At 37.1% G+C, this 25,408-nt stretch overlaps 1 protein-coding gene across 1 annotated transcript; it reads left to right on the top strand.

The window, feature by feature from the left end:
• mmel1 (membrane metallo-endopeptidase-like 1) lies at positions 1-21,850 on the top strand. The gene is made up of 24 exons (XM_041980979.1): positions 1-112; positions 6,178-6,354; positions 6,738-6,785; positions 7,097-7,156; positions 7,315-7,476; positions 7,566-7,646; positions 8,891-8,986; positions 9,490-9,608; positions 12,165-12,230; positions 12,919-13,053; positions 13,324-13,413; positions 14,483-14,619; positions 14,692-14,785; positions 14,873-15,001; positions 15,855-15,953; positions 16,024-16,107; positions 16,180-16,283; positions 16,665-16,723; positions 16,873-16,992; positions 17,136-17,269; positions 17,387-17,452; positions 17,578-17,673; positions 17,962-18,038; positions 18,937-21,850. Exons 2-24 carry the CDS (start codon positions 6,198-6,200, stop codon positions 19,034-19,036), a joined length of 2,313 nt encoding a protein of 770 aa, XP_041836913.1. The 5' UTR covers positions 1-112; positions 6,178-6,197; the 3' UTR covers positions 19,037-21,850.
• The last annotated feature ends 3,558 nt before the right edge of the window (positions 21,851-25,408 follow it).

The raw sequence follows: 25,408 nt of genomic DNA, 5'->3' as shown, positions 1-25,408 counted from the left end.
ACAGACTCATTTCTCCACACACCAGCTCTGAGTTGATGCTCAGTAGGGGTGTTTGAGATATTAGCGTACTGTGGGGGAACGGCTCAGGGACTTCTTCCATCCACCTACTAAGGTAAGCCTCTTTTGTTCCTGCTCACTGTCAAAAAATGTGCAAAAGTGAAAGTGGTTAAAGTTAGAACATGTGTCAGAATCTTAGCCGTCCCAAGATGGAATTAAAACACTGTGCACTTTGAATATTAGCTTTTTCAGATCTATTTGCATATAAATATAGCCAGTACTCCATGTTTAACAGCTTATGATCAGGGAATAAAACAGAGCTAGTAAGAGTGTGCAGGTTACTGGCACAGCCTGACCTGTAGGTTAATCCTTGTTTTGTTTGTTTAGGGAAAAACAGTACCAGCCACTGAACAAAGCATAATCTTAATATGCTCAAAACAAGGAGCCTTGAAAACAATTAGCACATATTAGTCTCACATTCAGGGAAATTATCTTATTTATGATACATTAAACCTCTGACCTGCACCTGTCAACACTGTCACTGGCATGTAAAAGCTTTGTTGTATGCACCACAGCATTCAGACACTTGCCTTACTGGGTCTGACCAAATCTGAGGTTTGGATGGCATTTTCTAAAAATGACTTGAGATCACTGGAAAGGCATTCAATGCAAGAAAAAATAAAAATTTGACTCAGATCACAGAAGGTGAACTGGTTTATGTTTCAGATGGTTTTTGCATTGATGCTCCTCTTAGCTGGGACTGAGAGGGTCATTGTGATGAATATTTAAATCTCAGCTTGAGCTACCTCCTTTTTTTTACTCAGTATATATATTATAGTTTGTTATGATAAATTAACTGTGAACAGGGCATGTAGGAAATCAAACAATATATAATCAATTAATGCAGTCACTTTTCACTTTAATTTCTTTTAAATCCATGCTTTTTAGTTCACTGTGTATTTTTCAGTACAACATGTTCCCTTTTCTTATGTCCTCCTGTTTGTGTTTTAATGTTTTGTGCTGCTCTGTGGGGTGACATCTCTTCTGAACACGTTTTAATCCCAGCAAGTCTTATATCTGGTCTGACAAAGGTACATGGAAATGTCAGCCCAGTTGTGGCAGGCAGTATTACACTTTTTCTCTGAGAAGGACAGAAACAGTGATGATGTGACATTTCTGCTGGAGCTAGGTGTTTTTGAGCTGTGAGCTTCTTACATGTGCTTATAGGCTTAATTTGCTACTAACCTGAACATTGTAATGTCACTGTGGTGACAGTGAATATTTTTGCAGAATAAAATCAGTCACTGTCAACCATTTTAATCATTCAGCTCAGTTAAAGATTCGTTGTTGCCATGTTTGTTTGTTGATTGTCACCATTCAAATGCAATTCATTCTGCCATTTGACTGCTTCAAGTTTGTGATACTATGATAGTCACAAGCTTTTGCTAAACAGCAGTTGTAAAGACAGCACATATATCTGGTGTTTTCCAACTCGTTGTGTTAAATTACTGATAAAGATATTGATAAATGCATTTTCTTTTTTCCCCCCTGACTGCAGAGGTAATAACGCATCTCTCTATTATGAAGACGTACCGGCAGATACAGTCACAAGTACAATACTTTTTAAATATTTATATTCACTGGAGAAAATAAGAAAAATACTATTGTTTATAAAATATGATATAGTTCTGTTTATCTAACTTTACTAAGTATAACTGTAAAGTGGGTGCAAAATATTGGATTATTCTTGAAATCTAGGATTTAATATTAAAGGTTATATCCAGTATCATTGTGCATCAAATTTAGCAGTCATCCAGTTGTCTGCTACATTAAAGATGGTAGTAAGACAGTTTGCTGCAACAACATGCTTCCACTATAATTAAATAATTTAGGCAAGGCAAGGCAAATTTATTTGTATAGCACATTTCATGTACAAGACAATTCAAAGTGCTTTACATAAAACATTAAACACATTACAGCGGGGTGCAGGAAGCAATAACAAGTGCATTAAAAAACAAATTTTAAAAGAAATAGAATTTAACTAAAACAGAAAGAAAAAGCTAAAATAAAATAGATAAAATGAAAGAAATAAAGTTAGAGTCTGAGGAAAAACAGTATTAAAATGTGATCAAGTTTAAAAATGCAAGCTTAAAGGAAACAGATGCAGATTTGGACATCTAAATAAAAACTATTGAAATGCAGCAGAGAACATGTGGGTCTTTAACCTGGATTTAAATAAACTGAGTGTTTCAGCTGAACTGAGGCTTTCTGGGAGTTTGTTCCAGACATGTTGAGCATAGAAGCTGAATGCAGCTTCTCCATGTCTGGTTTTGACTTTGGGAACTGATAAGAGGATGGATCCAGATGACCTGAGGGTTCTGGTAGGTTCATAATGGGTCAATACCATTAAGAACTTTATAGACCAGCAGCAGAACTTTAAAGTCTATCCTCTGTTGAACAGACAGCCTGTGTAAAGACCTCAGAGCTGGACTGATGTGGTCCACTCTCTTGGTCCCGAGCAGCAGAGTTGATTTGTTAGGTAGACCTGTAAAAATACAGTTACAATAATCAAGCCGACTAAAGATGAAAGCATGGACTAGTTTTTCCAGGTCTTGCTAAGACATAAGATATTTTACCCTTGATATATTCTTAAGGTGATAGTTGGCTGACTTTGTGATTTTCTTAATGTGTTTTTCAAAGTTTAGTTCTGAGCCCATCACTACACCCAGATTTCTGGCCTGGTGGGTGGTTTTTAGGTGTAAATACTGAAGCCCTGTGGTGACCTTTAATCGTTTCTCTTTGGCTGCAAAGACAATCACTCTGATTTGTTTTTGTTTAACTGAAGAAAGTTCAGACACATCCAGCCATTAATCTTCTCACTGCATTTCTCAAGAGCCTGTACAGGGCCTCGGTCTCCTGGTGACATTGTAATATATAGCTGCGTGTCATCTGCATAGCTATGGTAACAATTTTTTTTTCCTTCTTATTACCTGTGCCAGTGGGAGCATGTAAATGTTCCTCATGGTTCCATCCCCAGGATGGAACCATGAGGAACTCCACATGTGATTCTTGTCTGCTCAGATGTAAAGTTGACACAAACTAATTCCTGTTCTTTAAAGATATTTTAAAGCAGTGTAGTGCAGTTTGTAATGCAATTTAATAATATGAATGAATCAGGTGTGAAAGAAGTGCAGAGGTGGTGAAAATGTGTTGTGCAAATCCACTATGAAGAAATAAGTGTGTTCAGTTTCCCAAAAATAAGATATTATATTGCTTATGTTGCATGTAAAAACTAGTTTTTGCCTAATTTTAATACCAACTATAATCAATCTTGATGTTAATTTCTCAAATGAAAAATCAAGAGGTCTTTGCTTTTTCCCTATGAATTAAACAATTCTACTTTATATGTGTACTGCAGGGGTAGTAACCTTAAGACACGAGCTATAGCACAACTACGCCTACTTCTTGAGTAAGTATGCATTTAGCTTAATCTGACAAAATACTCTTGACCATGATGGGTCAGTATAATCAGCTTCCTTTGAAAGGTCTGTGTTAACCTCATTGAAACACCTAATGAGAATGGCTATACTTGACATTTTTGTCTAAGGTTTCCAAACATAACACACTCACTAAGAAGGCCACCTTGTTGATGCAGAATTTGTTGTGCTTTTCTCTGTTGAAACATATTTGTTTGGCCTTCAGCTTACAGTTTTTATAAAAAGCTTAATTCCCATCTGTGTCACAGATTCATTGTGATGAAGGTAATATTTACACATAGCAATTTACTGTTTGGATTTTGCAAGAAAAAATTCTTTACAATTTACTTCAACTTGGTAATGAATGTTATTTTTAAAATTAACCCAAGTGGCTGTTGTTAGGTTGAGGCTAGTTGTTGAGGTTACTGACTGAATTTGAAGATGTTTGTTAAGGGAAAGTTTGAAATATTTTATTATTGCTATTAATTATTCATTACACTGATGGGGGGCAGGAAAAATGACCAGATTTTACTTCATCTTGAATTTAGAATTAAATCATATTCAAGGTAACATATAACTTGTTCAGATAAACTTAAATGCTATCTGCAAAAAAGAAGAAGAAAAGCACAGTTAAACTGTTATGATACTGTTCATTTAAAGACACAGTAGTAATGTTACTATACACTGGTTGCACTCTTAGTATATAAGAATGACCGATACTAATATGAAGAATTTCTGGTACTGAACTACATTATCAGTCTTATTGTACTTCAATAAAAGATACAAATAAAAACAATAGAAAAACTAATTTCACCGAAGATCAACATATTTAGGAATTATTGTCTATCCTCCCTTTCTAACTCTATTTTCCTGTATTGAATAGAAAATAAGTCATGAACATGATAATAACTCTTTCTGATATGCAGAAAATATTGTGTTGACAGACCAGACTGCACATCACTGCCTAGTCGTCAATAAACTGAGGCCTTTCTTTGGTTTATTAAGTCTCAGAGTGTTCTTGTGCAGTCTGATGCTGATCCAGTCTGTGGATGGCAGCAAAGCCCCAAAATGCTTCTGCTTGCTTTCCATCACTGTAATGCCAAATATGTGCCCATGCGTATTCATTAGGAAGGGCTAATGGGGCGCAGCAGTGGGAACCTCTGATTTACAGCCCGTCCCCTGGCAGACCAAATGATAGGGCGATGAAGATGGTTATTGAGGAAACAGGTGCTGCAGAGTGAATAGATACAAAACTGCTGAAAGCTACTGGTGATTGTTGTTTTGTCCTTTGCACAAATGCTCATTTGCAATATTGTGTTCCCACATATGCAATTATTGTGCATAGAAATGAGCTCTCTTGAAATAGGCTTATGGCTTGATGTGTGTGTGTGTGTGTGTGTCTGTACATGTGTATGAAGGGCAAGATGGGGCCAACTAATTCAAACAGTGGTCAGAAAAATAAAGTTTAGTGGTTTATTTACTGTTTGCCAAATTGTTTCCCGAATGAATGTTGCATCCGATGCCCAGTGATTCTGTTCTTGCTAGATTAGCAACATATGGACCTGAATGATAAAGCTAGAAGTTAGTTTGGAAATTAACTGCTGAGCAAAATGTAATGAGTATTGAAAAGTTATTAAAACAGCTGTGTAAAGCCCTGTACAGTCACCATTATAAATACTATAAATACTATTGGTTAAGAACCAAGGCGTGATTCTCAGATACATCATGGCTGAAATATGAGCAGAAAATGAATGTGTAATCATTGACAATTTTTAAGACAGCCACAAAACTGCTTCTTGAAATAGTTAAATGATATATACTGAGGGTAGGACTTGATTAAAAAAATGATCTAATTAATTATAGGCTTTGTAATTATTTAATCTTGATTAATCACATTTTAATCGCGTAACAATATTTACCACAAAAAGCAACTTTTTTTTAATTTAAATGGCTCTTAGTGGATGACTGGACCAAACAATGGACACAGACATTCATATTGTAAACTCACTATGGTTACTAAGGTACCAAAGTGACCATATGGTACCCTTGGTTTTATGATTTTATTTAACTTGGTTTTTTTTTTTTGTTTTTTTTTTTAACTTTAATTATCATTCCCTGTTTAGGTTTATGGTGAACGATGGATTATTGCTAATTGCAATTAAAGTATAAAATTGTAAACAATATAGAAATATATTTTTAATAACATGACTGTATGTATGATTGCTGGCATCTGTGGAAATTATTAATTTCTGCAGAATCAGTAAATCAATGTAAAAAAATGAAGTATTTGTGTTTTGTATATTCATTAATTAGCATTTCAATTAGATAAACTAATCTAAATAGATATGAGATGGGACTTAGGTTTTATTAAGATTACCAACAGTTTTTTTTCTTGGTGCAACAGGGAAAAGTTTAAACCCAATATTGTGGCTTAACTAAGCTCAAAAACAGCAATGAAACTGAAACATTTGAAATCCCTTTAGAAAAGAGTACCAAACTGTTCGTGCAACAAAATCAACAGTTTCTCAACTCCTGTCTGTGAAGTTGTTGTAGGTGTTCTGTAGTTGAAGCTCACTCACTGCAGGTCAGCTGGCAGAGTTTACCGATGGATCACTGCACAGCCCACACACACACACACACACACACACACAGTGTTAGCTCTGTGCCTAGACCATCCTACACTTTAACAGTGTCTTTTCCACAGAGCCGGCAGTTAGGAGGAATATGGGCAAATCCGAAAGTCAAATGGATATCATGGAGAAATCAAGTAAACCCGGAAAGCGTCGTTGGACTGTTGCAGAAATTGGTCTGTCCGTTCTGCTGCTGTTGGTCAGCTGTGCTTTGGCTGGGCTTGTTGTCCTGTACACATCAGCTGTGAAAGGTAAGGTCTCTCTTGGGTTTTCTGATGACAGCTGTAGTTCTCTTTGTTTATATTTGCACTGGGATAGGAAAGGATCTTGACCCTTTATTTAGTACTGATGCACATGTATTATCAGATCACCAAATTGAACTAAATGAAGGGTTAACCTGATAATAACACATGTACATTGCACAAGTAAATAACAACCAACATCTATATTTTAAGAGGAAGATGATATAGGCTTCTTTTGGGAGATTTTTTGTTTTTGTTGGCTTGCAAAACAAAGAGTTCTGCATTTAAACTTTTATCCAAAAACGTAATTATATTTATAGTCTAAACTCAGAATAAAGAAAACTATACTGTATTTAATCTTGTTTTGAAACTGTTTCTTCCGTTTAAATCAGAACAATCAAGCAGGCAAGCGAGCGTGTCCAGGAGCTCAACAGGTGAAGGTGAGTCTAATCTTGTAAACTGAACACAGAATACACTGTGGTGTTAGTGGGTTGGCATGTGTCATATTGGAGCCTGCACCACTGATAGACACGCTAATGCTATAATTCTCTTTCCTGCCTGATCAGCAGTACCACACAAAAGTGAAAGACCACAGTCACTGCTGACATAGACATTGCCTCTCTCACACATAGACTGCAGATCTAGGCTTCTTGTGTTATACAACAGTGTCTTCTCTTTCTCTCTCAGCTGGGATTTAATTCATCAAAGAGTGCATAAAGTCTTTTGTAACTGTTGACACTGCTTGTTCCAGGCCAGCTGTTTCGCTCCAGCCTCAACAATGTGTGCACAACTGCGGACTGTGTTACTGCAGGTGAGAAGAGCTGCTTTCTCTTTGCCCTCCCTGCTATTTTATTTTACAAACAAAGTCACCCTGTCCCTTTTAAGAATCACATGCTGAGCCAGATGTGAACCTTTACCATTTTGTACTTCTATCCATCTTCACTTGCTTTTCTTTGTGATGTTTTACAGCTGCCCGGCTCCTGCAGAACATGGATAAGTCTGTGCAGCCTTGTGATAATTTCTACCAGTATGCCTGCGGGGGTTGGCTGGAGCGACATGTGATCCCAGAGACAAGCTCCCGCCACAGCGTCTTTGACATCCTGAGGGACAAGCTGGAGATTGTCCTCAAAGGTCAATTGGGCTTGACCTTTAGTGCTCAGTGGGCTGCAGTATTTTGGCTTCATTCACACAGTAAATGTTTGCATGTTTTGTTGTTGCAGGTGTTCTTGAGACAGTGAATGAACAGGATAGAGATGCAATCAAGAAAGCCAAAATCCTTTACACATCCTGCATGAATGATAGTAAGGATCTCTTTATTTAATGTCTATACAAGTGTGCGGATATGGTTTGTAAACTGTAATCCCATTGCATTCCCACAGCCACCCGTAACCATGTCTGAGAGGCTGTATATCAGTGATATAGGTGCCTCAGCTACGTAATAGCATGACACCATTGCAGCGCAACACCTTCCTTAAAGTATAATCAAAACACAACTCAGAAACAAAAGAGTGGAATGGTGGTCATCTAACAGTTTGTGTTCTTTTATCTTGGTGGTGCTTCGTAACGGCATTTTTAAATGGAGATTTAATCAACAAAAAGAAAATATGTTGCTCTGAACAAGGTCAGATTGGTAAGATTGGTACCCCACAGAAGGGTCCCAAAAAAGTAGGATGGGTCAGGTCAGATATTAGGGTATCCCAGTTTTTGATTGTGAAACGCAAAAATGTGTCCCAACCCACCCTGCCCCAACCCAAACCCCTTGGTGGAGACTTGGTGAAGCTTTAATGCTTTAATGTTACATGGAAACCTTGGACATTGATATAGCTAACACAAGCACAACACAAATGCACGGATAAATTAAAGAGTTTTTACTGCTAAAACATGGAAAAGTAAAGATTATTACAGCACCTATTTCCTGAGCTAAAATTTTAGATTCTTACATTGTGCTTGACAGTGACATGGCCCATGTGTTAGAGTCGTACTAAGATGCTGACAACATAGTTTTTCATTGAAAAATATGTAAAAACTATGCATACCAAAGTAAACAGTTAAGACAACTAAGACGTTCCAAAGGCTTCCTGTTTTTATTATTAACTGTGTATATGAAGCTTAATGAACCCATATTCTTTTTATTTAGAATGGAAAATACATATTTTGGTAACTGTATCAGACCACATCAAATCAAACTGAATTGTTCTGTATAAAAATCCATTTTTGAATTGTGTCATTGTCAATTTCTTTAAGGGACATATCCATCCATCCATTTGTTATACTGCTAAATCCAATTCAGGGTCGTGGGGAAACTGGGGTCTATACCAACAATTCACAGAGGCAGGCTACTCCCCGGACAGGTTGACAGTGCCAACACAGAGAGACACTCACGCTCACTCCTAGGGAGAATTTAGAGTGATCAATTAAACTAACATGCATGTCTTTGGACTGTGGGAGAGAACCCATGCATACTGGGGTAAAACATGTAAACTGCACAGAAACTGGGACCATGGAGAAGCTGATAGTTTCTCAATTGGTTGTTGTTGCATTGCAGGTCTCATAGAGCAACGTGACTCACAGCCCCTCCTCAAGCTCATCGACAGTATTGGAGACTGGCCTGTGGCATCAGAAGACTGGAACACCACAACAGGCAGATATACCTCCCTTACCAAACTCTTAATGATAATGTTTTAACTGGATTATATTCACATTGCAATGCATCCATAAACATGTGTGTTTGCACAAAGTGCAGCTATATTTGCATCTATTGAATTGCTGGGTAGAAGCTTTGCTGGTGGGATCAAGAGGCCCGTCAAGGCTTTTCAGCTGAGCAGTCAGGTGTGGAGTTTGGGAGGGCGATGTGTGGGTAGAGGAGCAAGTCCTCAATCATGACTCTGAAGGATGCTTTAAATAGTCTACACTGCTCTTCCCCATGCTCCTGGCTCTTGCCACTTTAATTAAATGTAATCATGGATGGTGGCTCAAACAGAATTAACCACGCATAGCTGCATCTACACACAGATTTTCACAGCGAGCCCAGTTAATGTGCAGCAGGGCTAGAGAGGCACCCAGATTTTTGCAGTTCAGAATGACTAGTTCTCTACAGCTCACACATGATTTTGAAGTGTTTACTTATTTCTCCTTTTGTTTCAGAGGAAGCCTGGAGCCTTGAGGACACACTGGCAATACTTACTGCTCATTTTCACAAGAAAGTTATACTGGACATGTATGTGTGGACAGATGACCGCGACTCTCAGCGTCACATCATTTATGTGAGAAAACAGAACAAATTATGCAGTTTTCATTCACGTTTACTCTTAATATCATTAACAAATCCAATAAAAATACCAAAACCAGCAATGTGATGGATTATCTGTAAATACTTCCCTTTTTTCCCTTTTTGTTTTTTTCCTGAAAATTTTTCCTGTGTTTATTTATTTATTTTTTTATGTAATTGTAAAAAGTGCAGGCATATATTCAAGAGGGGATTCTAAATTAAGAGTGGTCGCAAATGAAAAAGGTTAAGACCTGACTTAAATGAACTAAGATTTGAAGCAGACTTTAGGCTTTCTGGTAGTTTGTTCCAAATATTAGCAGGATAAAACCTGAAAGTGGATTCTCTTTGTTTAGTTTTTAATTCTGTGGTCTTCATGAGGACTTGAGTAGTGGAATTCTATAGTTGTGTTAATGAATTTTTTAGAAGAACATGTAAAAACTCTATGACATCGTTTAATCGTGACCCACCAGTCCCCTTTTTTCAAGAAATATTCTTCAAGTGGTAAAAGGCTGATATGGTTGCTGCTTCAAAAGACGCACTACAAAACTATTGCAGATTCTCTCAGTGACGTGCCCTTTATTGTCGATTAATTCAGCATTCATCTTGCGTCCTACCTGTGAGCACTCTCCTCTTTTCCTCTCTTCCTTCATTAATGTCTTCTTACGTTTCTTTGCTGAATCAGCCACAGTGCTTGTTAAAACTGCACAGTGCATAAAAAAATAAAAAAAATAAAACTGCACAGTGCTAGAACTGCACATAATAGATGTCACTGTGCCATCAAACAAGTCCGGAACGTAGAGTTTCAAAGTTATAAAGTTACATAGTTCATCTTTAATGTGGCTGCTAAAACTTAGCTCAGAGTCCGAAATGACAGAAAGATTTCTGACTTGATCTGTTGTTTTTTTAAATTGTTGACAGTATGGGACCCAAATGGATCCTTGGGGAACGCCGCATGTCATCTCTATTTCAGTCAATCTAAAAACAGTTTTCAAATATGTGTGAATTGCTATGATTTTTGCAGTGATTCATAGTGTTAAAAAAATTTTTTGTGTAACTGCCATACACAACAAAGAGATTGGTGCAACAAGTAAAATAAACCAGTAAAGTTTGAAGATATGTTGCCCTAAAATATTTTTCAATTGAAACATAACTGAAACTGTAAACGAGGCTGTGACTGCCACCCATTGAAATCATCTTTTCAGCGCATTTCAGCTGAATGACGGATTCCACCATGTCGGCAGCAGGGTGTAACGTAGGGACTCCACATAGACATAGGCAGGTTAACCACTCTTTATTACCAAGACTGAACACAAGGTAAAGGGCTTACTCGGACAGAACAGAAGGAGACGGTTGGAGGGACAGGAACCAGGAACAGAGAAGGGGTGAATCCATGAAGTACGTGGGTTTAAGGTCCGATGAGGACTGAGGGCAGAACTGGGGATTATAGGGACCGGGGGACAGGTGTGACTGATTAGACTAGATGCAGATGAGCAGATCAGGACCAGGTGTGGAGAATCTTAGAGCTGGCGGAGGACTACCAGCCCTGGCCAGATGAGGTTGTAACACAGGGAGCTTTTTTTTAAATAGCCTATACCTTGACTGATTGAAAATATTTACTAATTGGAGGAAATCTTTTTTTTTAAAAACTCTTAATAACTCCCATAATACAGACAGCTGAACAAAGAAAGTTATCTTGTGTTTTCAGCACAACATTGTGCCACTCATGGTGAAATGATTTCTTCTACTTTTAGAATAATATTTAGCAGCTCTTTCCAGGGTCTGCTTCACTGTATACTTTATGTGTCCAACACATGTGTGCCTTTTCCACGCTTGGAGAGGTGTGAATCAGTATAGCAACCTGTTAAACTGCAGATGACTGACTTATTTGAAACCTTTCTTCATGTTCCATTATCCATCATGGCTGCCTACATAGGGCTATTTATACAGGGTACATCAAACAGCCATAGCAGTAAATATTTAAGGCCCTCTCAGTGTTTATGGTACAGGATCAGTGTGTGGAAACTATGACACCCACTTTAATGACTCTAATGATGGTACATCTTCTTCAGTTCTGTGTATTATTATGGCATGGAATATTATCATTTAATACTGTCAAGAGGCATGTGGAAAAAAGTTTAGAATTAAAGTACACACAATGACAGGCAAATACATATGAGTACTAACAACATGGGGACATGACCTCACATGTGTTTATATTCTAATGCATGAGACCAGTCGGTGTGTGTCCTACTGATGTGTTTTCAGCACACTGCTGTGGTATCTGTCCATTAGTCAGTCCATCTCAGCTCCAGTTCAGGCCATTCTTGAATAAAACAACAGCTTTTTGATGGACTCTTGTGAAATTTGATGACCATGCCTGTATGCTATTAGTGATGTTGTTAGACTTTCTTTTAAGCTCTATCAGACCTGAAGGACAGATTTGATTCCTTGTTTCAATTCAGCTCTTGGATTTTTATACTGTTAAAAGTATTACTTGAGTGTTATTAGTATTCACTATTAATTGCTGTTTTTATTATATTATTTTGGTTAGATTGATCAACCAGGACTTGGAATGCCATCCCGAGATTATTATTTCAACGATGGAAACTACAAAAAGGTAAAATTTTGACCTACATTTCACCAAAATCACACAAAAATGTGCAGTTTTTCCAATTATTCTCATGTGGTGTCATAACATTGTGATAGTATATTTTTTTTCTGTTTGTTTAAAATATCTCAGGAACGAACAACATTTACATTTAATAACTTTTCAAAGCAACTCTTTGCTTCTGACTTGTTTTGATGGTACAATGACGTTTATTATGTACAGTTCTGGAGCTGTTGTTGTCCTGCAACAGAGAAACTGCATCTCACAACCTTTTTTTTCCCCCCATCTTGGAGCATCTCATTACAGCAGCATTTCATTTTATGGTAACACATCACGTTTCAGCAAATTGATATTAGCACACTGGAGATTTTGAACATGGACCATGGCAGATTCACCAAAGAAGGCAGATGACATTATCAGAAGAAGTGAGGAAAAAGAAGAAAGAGACAGAGCAAGAGGAAAGAGTCAACATCGGAGTGGCTTTTATTTGCTGGAGAGAGCTCAAAGAAGAGACAGGGTGCAATACAGATACAAAATTACCCTATATAAGTGGTCACCAAAGTTCAGCAGTGGGGCTTCAAAACAACATGATTCCCAAAAAATCTGTTTCTGAAGAAACTTGAATAAAACTGTATGGTTTTGAAACTTTGTTTTTATTGTTAAAATAACACTAATAGCTGGTATGATTGCACCATAGGTTCGAGAGGCCTACCTTCATTTCATGGTTTCTATTGCAAAAATTACCAGAGAGGACAGAAACTTGACTCAGGATGATGACCGAGTGTGGGAGGAAATGATGGAAGTGCTGGAGCTGGAGACAGACATCGCTAATGTGAGTGTCAGCCACAACAGGAAATAAAATCATTGGGGGGGGGGGGGGGCTTAAAATTGGTAATGACAAGATGAAAAATGAGCACCTTCTCAGCTCCCAATATATGAGAGAACCAGACATTTGATGTGAATCTTAAGATTAGTCAAGCTGTCAACCATGTTTTTTTCTTATCTGTTAACATGATAAATGAGATTTTGCTAATGAAAAAAAGCTAAATTGTGAACATAATAACCCAAGTATCACTTTTTTTCCCTCCTTGTTGCTGAGTAGGCAACATCACCAGCAGAAGAACGCCAGGATGTGACTGTTCTTTACAACAAGATGACTCTTAATGAACTACAGAGCACCTTCAGTCTGAATGTAAGTGTGATTTCATTTCAGAAAAAGTTGACTTAGTTAACAATTTCATTTTCCACTTATACGCTACAACATGAAGCCCACACAGCAATAAACAATTATCAGGGTTTCACATCCAAAAGATGGACAAATTTAAAGTGAGACGACTCAACAGCTGTTTTTCTGGCTAAACCAGAAAACAATAAACTTGCTTTTCTGACCAGCATCTTCCCATATGGTTAGTTTGTGGAAAAATGTGGGGAATTGAAAGTAATTCCTGAAATAGATCCTTCTCTGTTTTCCCATGGTGGATGTCCACCACAGATGTCTTTTTTTTTCTCTCTTAAATATGTGTTTCTTCTTAAAACTGCAGATATTTAAAATGAACACTTAAAAAGCAGAATCCTTGCTGAGATGGAGAGAAACTCAGTGAGCTAGCAAAGCATACACACTATAAGCTGCTTACAGAGAAATGCAAGATAAATTCATAGATGCAAATAAAACAACATAAAAACATGAAAACATTCAGTCATCCTGGTCAACACAAGGTGAAACAGCAGCAGATGATCAATCATAACATTTAAAGTCATAAGTTTAAAATTCGTTTTTAAAAGATAAATGTTAGGCTTTTTTAAAAGCAGAATTAAAGAAAATATCTTTATTTAATCTGACATGCTCTACATGCCCTGTTAGAAAAGCCCAAACATGGCAGCAAATTGTTTATTTATTTTTATTTTTCATTTTTTTGCATGGAACATCTCGTTTGTATTTTACATATGATTAATACTATAAATACATACCTTCACATAAATAGAATCCATATAAATAGAATTAGAAATCCATTAGAGGAGACTAGATTCATAAGTTCATAAGAAAATGTTCTTATGAACTTTGATTGCATACACGTGATGTAAAGAACAAGTTACCTCCTTGCCTGCTGCAAGTTAGCAGACAATAGCTGATGGTTTCAGGATGGAGCTTAAGGAATTAACTATTAGCTGAGAACATGTTCTTGTGAAACTGTAAACCATGCTTAAGAATATAGGGCAGGGAATGCATTAGAAATATCATGTTTTTTCCTTTTGTTGCCAAGGGTTTCAACTGGACACGATTTATTCAAGGTGTCCTGTCGAGCGTGTCCATTGATGTCCAGCTGGAGGAGGAGGTAGTGGTGTACAGTTCTCCCTACCTTGAGAAGATGAATGACGTTCTTTCCAGACACAGCATCAGGTGAGTCCAGAAAAAGGTCTGGAAAGATGCAAAGCTGCTGAACAACTAAACAAAACTGTTTTATTTTTGCAGAACTGTGCAGAACTACCTCACCTGGCAGCTCATTACTGACAGAGTCAACAGTTTGAGTCGACGCTTTAAAGATGCCAGAGCTCGTTACAGAAAGGTGTGATGAGCAGAACGTACACACATCAAAATGAACATCTTCACACAAACACAAAATAATTGTGTGTGTGTGCGTGTGTCTGGCTAGACTCTCTATGGGACCACTGTGGAGGATGCTTGGTGGCGAGAATGTGTTCGTTATGTCCAGAACAGCATGGAGAATGCAGTTGGAGCTCTGTATGTGCGCGAAACATTTGCAGGAGAAAGTAAACAAATGGTGAGTCTTCTTGTCTTTTTAACAGCTTTGAAAGCAGCATGTTATTTATGACATTGGAAGAATGAATTAGCAATATTATCTTGATAATACACATATGATAATATCACAATTTAATAGCTGCTCATAAAATTATAACTTTATTTAATGTTGTTTTTTTATGTTTTAAAGTTTCATGCTTTGAGTGTAATTCAAAAGCCAAGTTTTCTATTAAAATAATGATCAATGTTGTGATAATATTACATAAATCTTATTGTGTGCATAATGTATATTTAAACATGGAACAAAAAGTAAGAAAATATGTGTTTGGTAAATTTTTTATTGTTGAAGCAATGCTTCTTGGCAATAAATCCTGTACTGCTGGAAAGCCTGGAAAGCTGTAGCAGGGTCTATGCCCACAAGTGTTGCTAATCAGGCACCAATCAGACATCTGATTGTCAGCACCTGGGGCTACCGGAAAAACTCAAAACAGGAGTTAAAAACAGAATAAGCTGTTGGCATTGGCAGAAAAGATTTGCATCATTTTCCCCTTATACTCAACTTTGTTGCTCATCCCACAAATGCATTTTTCTCACAACTGTGTCTCCATGTAAAAGAGAAATAAATAGGCTTTCCAACTATATAAGACTTATGATCAACAAGTATTGTTACAACAAAGAAATAATCAACCCTACAGTCATTTCTTTACTTTTTGTGCTAAGCTCATTGTACAGTAACTGCTTTTGGCCACAATAATTTTGTAGTAACTATCAGCTCTATGTCATCTGTTATCAATGCTCTCTAGGGTTACGATGTATATTTGTATGAGACTGAAATAACATTCATTGATTAGAACTTTTTAATGTTGTGCTTGCAGGTTAGTGACCTCATTGGTAAGATCCAGAAAGCCTATGTAGAAACACTAGAGGAGTTAAACTGGATGGATGTTCCATCAAAGGAGAAGGCAAAAGAAAAGGTATAGAATCAAGAGGAAATTTCCAGAAAATCTTGGGCACTATCACGCTGATTGTTTTGCATCTATTTAGGCTATGGCTATTAAGGAGCACATTGGCTATCCAGATCATATTCTGCAAGCAAGCAACCAGAAGCTAGATCAGGAGTATGCTCATGTAAGTAGAAATTAATTATGAATTAATTATTCACATGGGAAATATGTATTTATCTCAGGCTTTTCTTCTTAGCTTAATTTCAGTGAGGAGCACTACTTTGAGAATGTTCTTGAGAACCTTAAGTCTGAAGCACAAAAGAGTCTGAAGAAGCTCAGAGAGCCTGTCGATCCTGATTTGTAAGTAGCAGATACATAAAAATAACAAGTTTTCTTTTAGTAGTTGCAGTGTCTGTGTGCCTTATAGTGCTCTTGGCCAAAGGTTATGACTCACAACGTCATGCACGGTGACAACACAAACTTCTCTTTTAAATCAGGTTGATTACCCAACATCTTGTCCTCCTTCGGTCTGTGAAAAGATAATAAAAATGAAGACACTTGGCCAAAAGATAAATTGCATTGATTGTATCCTTAATGCTTTTATAGTTTCAATATGTTTTAAAACATTATTTAACTGTTTTTTTTTTATTTAGCTGTATGCACGGATTATAAGCTTTTTTGTAATCCAACTGAAAATGCAGAGCAGTGATTGTACAAATCCTTTTAAAAATCTCTCCCCAGGTGGATCATCGGTGCCGCTGTGGTGAATGCATTCTATTCGCCAAACAGAAACCAGATTGGTAAGAGCTTTAAATGAGTCAGAAAGGCCACAGGTTGCCTGTTTGACAAATTAAAGTAGTTTCTATGGTAACATTTATTTCTCACTTAATTTCTGTTGCACTCCAACCATCAGTGGGTTTTCACCCCATACTTGTTTTTGTCTTTCCAGTGTTTCCTGCGGGAATCCTTCAGCCACCGTTCTTCAGTAAACATCAGCACCAGGCCCTTAACTTTGGAGGAATAGGAATGGTTATTGGACATGAGATCACTCATGGATTTGACGACAATGGTGAGACACTGCTGATTCATCACTTGTGCTCATGTGGTTCATAATTTGCAGTCCTTTAATAGAGGCAGTTTATTTTGAATCTGTTATTCTTGGTTGCATAATTTTTGGAAAACAGTACTTTACTGGCTAATGTCTTCTTGCAGGACGGAATTTTGACAAGGATGGTAATATGCTAAACTGGTGGAGTAATTACTCTGCTGAGCACTTTAAGGAGCAGTCACAGTGCATGGTGCAGCAATATGGCAACTTCAACTGGAAGCTAGCAGGTGGACAAAATGTAAGAACCTGGTTGTGGCCTGTACTTGTTTTTACTTCAGTACCATGTGTTTTGTGACCACCAGAACGAGTGTTTTCATGCTGCTGTGTGGTCATGGGTTTTTTCTCCTGATTGCAGGTCAGTGGAATCAGTACTTTGGGGGAGAATATTGCAGACAACGGAGGAGTTCGTCAAGCTTATAAGGTAGGATGCTAGCTGCAGAAAAACCACATGTAACTATTTTTGCAGCAACAAGTAACTCAAAATGCTCATAATTATCTTCCTGTAATTGTGCAATCTGTTTTTAAGATTGAGGTGTATGTTTACAGGCTTATCTAAAGTGGGTGGAAATGGAAGGTGAAGAGCCTCGTTTACCTGGTCTAGACATGGATCACAAACAACTCTTCTTTCTTAACTTCGCCCAAGTAAGTGATGAAGGGGACATGTTATTTCTGAATGTAGCAGTTTAGCAGAGAATGGGTAATTTTAGCATCTGGAGGTCAGAATTAAAACTCAGGACAACATCAGAAAGGCTGAAACAATCCTTGAACAAATGAATGTTGAACTGCATATGCAAGGGCTAAGAAATCTGGTAATGTTTTTTTTAAAAAAAAGAGTAATTTAAGCCAGTGATGAACTTTATCTGTTTAATTTTTTTTTATTTAATAGAACAGATTACATATAGCCTACCTTCTTTATTTTGGTTTTTCAAGGTGTGGTGTGGTGCTTATCGGCCTGAATATGCCAGCCAGTCCATCAAGACTGACTCACACAGTCCTTTAGAATACAGGTAAGATGCTACACTGTTGTCATTTATTAACAAAAGTAACATCAGTAACACATTTTTATAACCTATGACAATAACAATTCAGTTCCTGGTAGTCCTCAGTTATTTTACTACAAAGGGAAACAACATTTAAATGGGAGTTTAAAGTCAAATAGCAAATATTGTGTGTGTGGGAGAAACTATAGTTTGGTGCAGTAATGGCCCAAATCCAGGAGACTAAAATAAATTATAATGGCAAAGTGCACTGTATATGGAAGCCCAGAATCCCCTCAAGCATACTGGTCAGTCTAGGAGCTAAAATTTAACCAGGGGCACAGTACTTGTGGCCACAACTGTATATGAAATATTTCCCTGCTGCAACACACCTGATTCAGATTAAATGGATCTCTGACTAATTCTGACCCATTCATTTGCATCAGTGTTGCAGCAGGGAAACACTGAAAGTCTGCAGGACAGTGGGCCTTGAGGACCGGAGTTGGGGATCCCAGCTATAGATAGTTTGTTTAATCCATATGGATTTGACTATAATGTAACTGCTTGATTAGATTGCATATGACAAACTAAAGCCTGTTTGAGGAACACTGATTGAGCATGAACTGCTGAAGAGTCAAATCACAGCTTAATATAACTGCAGCAACATTTAACCTTTACTTCATGTTTCCCAGTAAGGTCAAGGAAAGCCGCTGAGATAAAGGTGTTTTTTGTTTTGTTTGGTTTTTAATAACTGTTTGACCATACCCTGGGTCTGAATCTTGCCCAGATTCAGTATCATCTTTTGTTGATCTAATCCAGTTTACATAACCATTACTGCACCAGAGCTGGTTCCCCAAACAGAAAGTGATCCTAGAACACATGCTTCAGTTTTTATTCTAATTAAGATCTGTTTTTCTCTTGTCCTCAGGGTGCTTGGATCACTTCAGAATTTTGAAGCTTTTTCAGAAGCCTTTCAGTGCCAAAAAGGCAGTTCAATGAACCCTGAGATGAAGTGCCGTGTCTGGTAGAACTCCTAGTACTTTTTGACAAGGGCAACTCAAATCAAATGAACGAGTCAATTTTTCATCCCACTGAGACATCTTACTGAAAAAGTATTCAGTCAGATGCATTTAGTCCCAAATGCTGACACAGACATTTGCATTTACAGAACCATCAATGTATTGTAGAGGTATGAAAATGTGATAATTTCCTGGAATACATCTCAGCTAAGAGTATCTTAGATTTGAAGTGTTGTCACTGGATGAGGAACTCACTTGTTTTTATTTGCTGTGTCCCACAACAGATGAGAAGTGGGTATGTGAATAAAAAGACTACATAGAAAATATAAGAAATTGTAAGAAGGTTTAAAGCCTACATGGCTGTCTTTTAATGCTTTTTCCGGCCTTTGGCAAAGTAATTCTTTATAAAAAAAAATCTCTTCGGTAGGTCTTTCTGATATATCCATTAACATTTGGCAGAACTGCCTCAGTGTATTCAGTTTGAAAAATCTTTTTTTTAGACATTGTGCTACTTCAGAAGAAAAACTACAGAGCAAATTGAACTCTTTCTGAAGAGTATGAAATAAATGAAAGGGGCTTATGCTAAAGTAAAGCTACATTGAATTAGTCACACTATGAGAGTTTAGTCACCGTTACGTAAAAAGAAATTACCTAAAGACTTTAAGACTGTTAAATCTTTGCAGCTTCAAGCTTAAATTAACATTCATGAAGAGCTGCAGTTTTCCACATTTTTACACTTACAGAGAGATTAAATATTCAGCATTTACAATGCTATATTGTGCTATTCAAGGACATTTTTTTAGTCTTTGTTTCTTAATATCTTCTGATGATTGTCACTTTATACGCACTGCAGAAAACTGTATGTCATGTCTTGACAGTTTGCTGTAAAGAAATCATATTCCAAGTTTTGAAAAGTATTGATGACCAGATACTTTTTAGCTTGTGCAAAACCCAGTATTTGTTTTAGGCAGAGTGACAAGATATTGATTGATGATTGATATTAACTGGGACGACTTTGGATCAGAGCTGTTTTGAAGCTGGCTCCCTCTCTTCTGTTGCTTAAACAGTTTTATATAATTTTGAGAAGTTACCATGTATTCAGACTGGGCCGACCTACAAAAACTTCCGACATGTTCAATCCATCATGACAAAATTAATATCTACTTCTGTCATTTCTGTGAGTTTTAAAGTGTTTTGTAAAGTCACCTCTGTTTCCTTCCCCATATATTCTCCTCTGAGGAAACTCCAGCACACACACTTTTAGCCTCTGGGTGTAGCCAATTACATGCAAGAGAAAGGAAAAGAAAACCCCTTCTAGAGACCCGCACATAGCAAGGCAGCAGATGAAGTGCATTGCCTTCTGATCTTGCATTGATTGATGTCCTGTAAGATGAAAGGATGGGTGCAGTGTGTTGTAGTAAAGTGACCTCTGTAGCCAATCCACAATGCTGCAGGCAGACACGCTGAAGAGTGTTGTCATTAACGAGATGGCTGAGGCCAGGACTGTTATTTTCTACCTTTTATTAACAGGTAATGACAGGAGAATCAAAGCAGACCGGACCTCATGAGAGAGGATGGAAACGCTGGTTAAAGACAGCTTTCAAATGCACCAGAAAAACAAACAACACAGCCGGTTTGAATGTTTGTCGTTGCTTGTCACATTTAGGAAGTCTTGGTAAACTGAACACGACTGTTAGGTCTCAACAGAGGCTGCTAAGTGAATGTGTATCTTGATGCTTTATGGTTTGTCTCTTTGTCTTCACCTTTTGGCAAATACTGTTGTGTTGAGCATAATGGGATAGGACATGCTGATTAAAGTCTGTTTACCTCATAACAGCATATAGTGTGCTGCCATCTTAAAGCAAATGTTTGATATTTTGGAAATACACTCTGTGTATGCATGCAAAATTCCCACTTTTCTGTGGGAATTTTGCATGTCACCTTGAGTGCTCCAGTTTCCTCCCACAATCCTATAACATGCATGTCCCAAGAAGGTAATGGTGACCTTCAGATGCTTTATTTAGCATTGACACGTTACATGCAGGTTTTTGAAAGCAGACTTTTGGAATAAGCTTCAGTTTGCCCTCTGCCAACCCTTGGTGTGGTGGTCTCACAGCTTGTTTCCATATATTTGCCTAGTGAATTTGAACTTTTGAAACACTACCATGCAGCTTAGACAGTTTTCTAGTTTAATCACTAAACTTGGCTGCATTAACTACACGTGGGACTTAGTTTTTCTTTTTCCTTTTCTTTTACATTTTTGTTTACAAGCAGAAACAGTTGACATATTAACTGTTGGGAAAGATCTTACTGGGAAATTGTGCTTCCATCTCTTACAAAAAAGATCAAGCGCCTCAAGCAAGTATAAAAAGCTTTTATTTGAACAATCACTGAGAAGTGCAAAGTATAACGGAAGAGGCATCTTACTACTCCAAGCTTATGTTTTCTTTGCTAATGATTTTACTTTCCCCATAATGATGGTAAGAAGAGATGGTTTAAACTTTCCTTACTACTCTCTGCTCCTATTTAACTCCTTTTGGGTCTTATTCTAGACATTAGTTGGGTTTCGAAAAGCTTGATCAGTTGTTTTTCTTTGTTTAAAGAAAACAAAAAACAACTTATAGGTATGGTAATTTACTATAACAGCCGAGCTGCTTGATTAATCTATGTTTTGCTGGATGGAAAAATTTCATAAAGATACAAAATGCATACAATATGATTGGAGCTGCTTTACCTTGCGACCACTAAGTGCTACAGCATTTTTTCTGTCATTTTTAGGGCCGTCAAATGATTTAAAATTGTAATCATGATTAATCACAGCTTACACATTAATCATGATTAATCATTATATGCCTGAAATTTGCCCATTTGTACTGTATTGTATCAACAGAAAGAGCCAATGCTTACAAAATATTTACTGTTAACTGACTTTTCCTTGGGTAAAGGTCAGATGTCCAATGGCCAGTAAATGCAGCATGTAATTTACTTCTATATGTTGCTCTAAATCATCTCTATCATGTAATAATCAGTTCAAAATTTCATAAAATGTAGACCTAAAAAAATGTCTCATTTGTGCTCCCTTTTCCTGGTCAGTGCTCCTGCCTGGCCCACCATCAGAACTTTTCTAGACCTGCCCCTACATAGTTGAAATATAATTCCTTTGTCCAGCTACTTTCTGTTGTTCACTACATCCTTTTGTCAGCTACTGTGTGAGAGAAGGTCCTGCCAAAAGCAATATTTTGGGGTAAATATGTAATGATGTGAACGATGAACCACTAGTTTCCTCCGTCTCAGCTGAACGATAAACAAAAGCTACAAGAGAAAAACCGATCAGCAGACACGTTGGTGCAAAAGCAGGATACGTTTAATAAAGAATGCAGGAAAAGTGCGGATGTGGAACCCTTTCACCAGGAAAAGAGTGTGTGTTAAAACACGCCCATTTTCCATGAAGGCGATGTCCAGGGGTTGTTTCATTAATGCTCTTTATTCTCAAGTCCATCCATAGAACCACCTGGCTGATCTCTTCCATCGTGCCTCTCCACGTCCCGCCGTCATAACAGAGGAATGACAGATGTATGAGGCTTGTCATGCTGCGCTTGCGTTGACTGCGTTAAAAATTTTAACACAGTTAATTACACAAATTAGTTAATGCTTTTAACGAGTTATTTTTGACAGCCCTAGTATTTTTTTTATCATCACACTAATGTGACACTTCAAAGTGTGCATGATTGCTTAGCAATTTTTCCATAGAGAAGAACTCATTTATGACTGTGTGAAGTTAGCTAAAAGGCTTGGCTTAGTCTTTGGCACATTGGCTGGTACTGACATGCTTTGGGTATGAGAGAAACAGTCAGTGGCAGCTCTGATTCTTTGTTTCTTGGATCTGATTTGTTGATACTCTCTTGTCATGTGGACAATGACTAACAAATGCCGTTTTAAGTTACTGCCCTTTACTAACAAATTGTACAGAGGACTGTCCAGATAATTCTATTTAACAAACAATTTGTAGCTTGGGTTATGGCCTTAAACATGCAAGACAAAAATGTCAGCACAAAAGATGCCATGCCAGTGTAGAATCATAAGAAAACAGATGGAATAATTAATATATATATATATATATATATAAAGGTTTAAGCCTCTATCTGGCTGGCACAGACTCTGAAGAGGCTGCAAAATTACCTCCATAAAACTCATGGTCACATAAAAAGACTTTCAAATATCTGGAAAACAAACAAAACAAACAAACAAACAAACAAAAAAAGAGTGCAGCACTCTTTTTAGTGGAAGGTAACTTGGATAAAGGTATGTATTTCCCCCACTTGTAGAAAAAGTCAATTCTGATCCAATCCAGATGTAGTGTTAACATTCAATTGCGACAAAACAGTGGATGGTTCAAAGATTTTACTCTCTAATCAATTCCATATATGACTCATCAGACTCATCAGAAGGAAGAATCGTTTCTTCTTCTTTAGGAGTGTCTGGTGTGGTGTTTATGGAGTTGGACTGCTGGCTGAGGGTGAAGCTGAACCCATCTGGCCTGGTAAGAGATGTACTCCAGATTCTCATGGTCAATTTCAACCTCAGAGGGCAGTTCTGCTGCTAACAATCAATGTCTCTGCTCCTCTGGAGCCAGCTTGACAGCTATGGTCAGGAGTGGTGAGGACAGGAGCAAAGGTGAACCAGTACTCTAACCCCAGAGAAAAGGCACATCTGGCAGTGTTACAGCTGCTGAGATGAGGCAGGGGTCAGCAAATGAATGAGCTGACAAGATGGAGGAACTTAACTTTAATGACAGTTTATTTAAGAAGGCACAAACTGAATTTTGAGCACCACTCAAGGGATGGATGATGCAATCAGATGGTCACACATGATTTGAACATCAAGAAAAGTTGTGTAGCAATGGGGATTTTTTTTTTAATTGCGTGTTATGATCAAAGCTAGTTTTGTCCACTTATAGCCCAAAATGAGAGCAGCATGTCATCTGATCTGTTTCACCTCAATATTAAGGGTCACCTTCTCAAAGCCTTTCTTCTGCATTGACATTTAATACTGAGCTTTTTAACACCCAGACCGAACAAAGAGTTTTTTTGTTGTTGTTTTGTTACTGTGAAGTATTAAATGTGCTAGTAGGCACATTTGGATTCACTTGGACATTTTAGCTGTTTTCCAGTTTCCAGTCTGTGGTAAGCTAATCTGAGCTAAGCTAACAGCAGTAGGTTCATATTTAATTAAACAACTACATGTGTCAAATTATCCCCTTAATTAATATTATCCCATCTTCCCCTGAAAACAAAGAAAACCATTTCCCAAAGTGTCAAACTATTTCTTAAGGAAACAACACACACTTACTGTTAATGAAGGCAAGAAAAGCTGGATGCTAAATCAAGAGCTGTCATGCAATGTTGGAAAGTTTTTAGAACAGGACAGACCCTTGTAAATTTTGCCTAGTTTTCTTGGATAAAAGTGCAACGGTTGTTAAATGAACACCAAGGGTATATAAAGTAAACTGTGTTGTTGTACTTTGTGCATAAAATCTGATAAAAATCAGGTAAGAATGTTTCTTACTGTAGTTTTAGCCTCACATTTACTTAAATTGTGAAACTGTGTTGTTCTGAAGTTACCGGCCAAGTACAAGTGCATTTTTATGCTATATATGAACATGTTTCATCTGTATACCCATCAGAGTTTATTTATGTAAAAGAATATTTATTAAGTATATTTGTTGCTTTGCAGGAATTCAGACGTTAAAGATGTTTCTATGAATGTTTCTGCTGCTATGTAATTATCTAGACTGCTATTTTTGTGATTCAGATCTGTAATTATTGCCATTAAAGTGACTGTCTCAATGAGTGCGATCTCAAACCTATCCTTTAAATGTGTAATCTTTATTTTATACATTCTCATTAACATGGCAAATCTTTGCAGAGTGATGCAAAAAGACCACAAAGACTTTAGTGTATTTCTTTCCTTTACTTTATTTTTCTTTTGTATTTAATGGTTTGATACAGTATAGGCTCTAGAATAATACTCACTTTCAAACAGTCCACCTTTTATAGTTGGAGATGTCATCTTATCTTACCAATTAGAAAGGTTTTTATTTAAAAAATAATAAAGAAACAGGAAAATATTAATGAAAATATTTTATTATGTAGCATCCTTTTAAGTAATCAGGAGGATTTTCTTGTTAAGAAGATTTTATATTGTATAATTATGAGGCAACTGCATAACAATAACAAAAATGAAAAATATGATATACAAATAGGTATATATTGAATATCTGTTAATATGGAGTAGCACAAGGTACAATCATTTTGACAGTTTGGTAATTAAGAAAAAAAACTTTCACAGCTTAGTGGTAAATTCAAGAACTGAAAGACACAT

Source organism: Melanotaenia boesemani, chromosome 3 (assembly GCF_017639745.1).
Source record: "Melanotaenia boesemani isolate fMelBoe1 chromosome 3, fMelBoe1.pri, whole genome shotgun sequence".
Taxonomy (NCBI): Eukaryota; Metazoa; Chordata; class Actinopteri; order Atheriniformes; family Melanotaeniidae; genus Melanotaenia; species Melanotaenia boesemani.
Note: the sequence above shows the minus strand (reverse complement) of the source record. Positions and strands in the feature narration are given on the sequence as shown.

Coding starts and splice junctions, on each gene's coding strand:
- mmel1 (XM_041980979.1), top strand. CDS start 6,198: ATGGGCAAATCCGAAAGTCAAATGGATATCATGGAGAAATCAAGTAAA. Junction 14,620..14,691: donor CTTTCCAGACACAGCATCAG/GTGAGTCCAGAA, acceptor TTATTTTTGCAG/AACTGTGCAGAACTACCTCA. Junction 17,674..17,961: donor TCTTTCTTAACTTCGCCCAA/GTAAGTGATGAA, acceptor TGGTTTTTCAAG/GTGTGGTGTGGTGCTTATCG.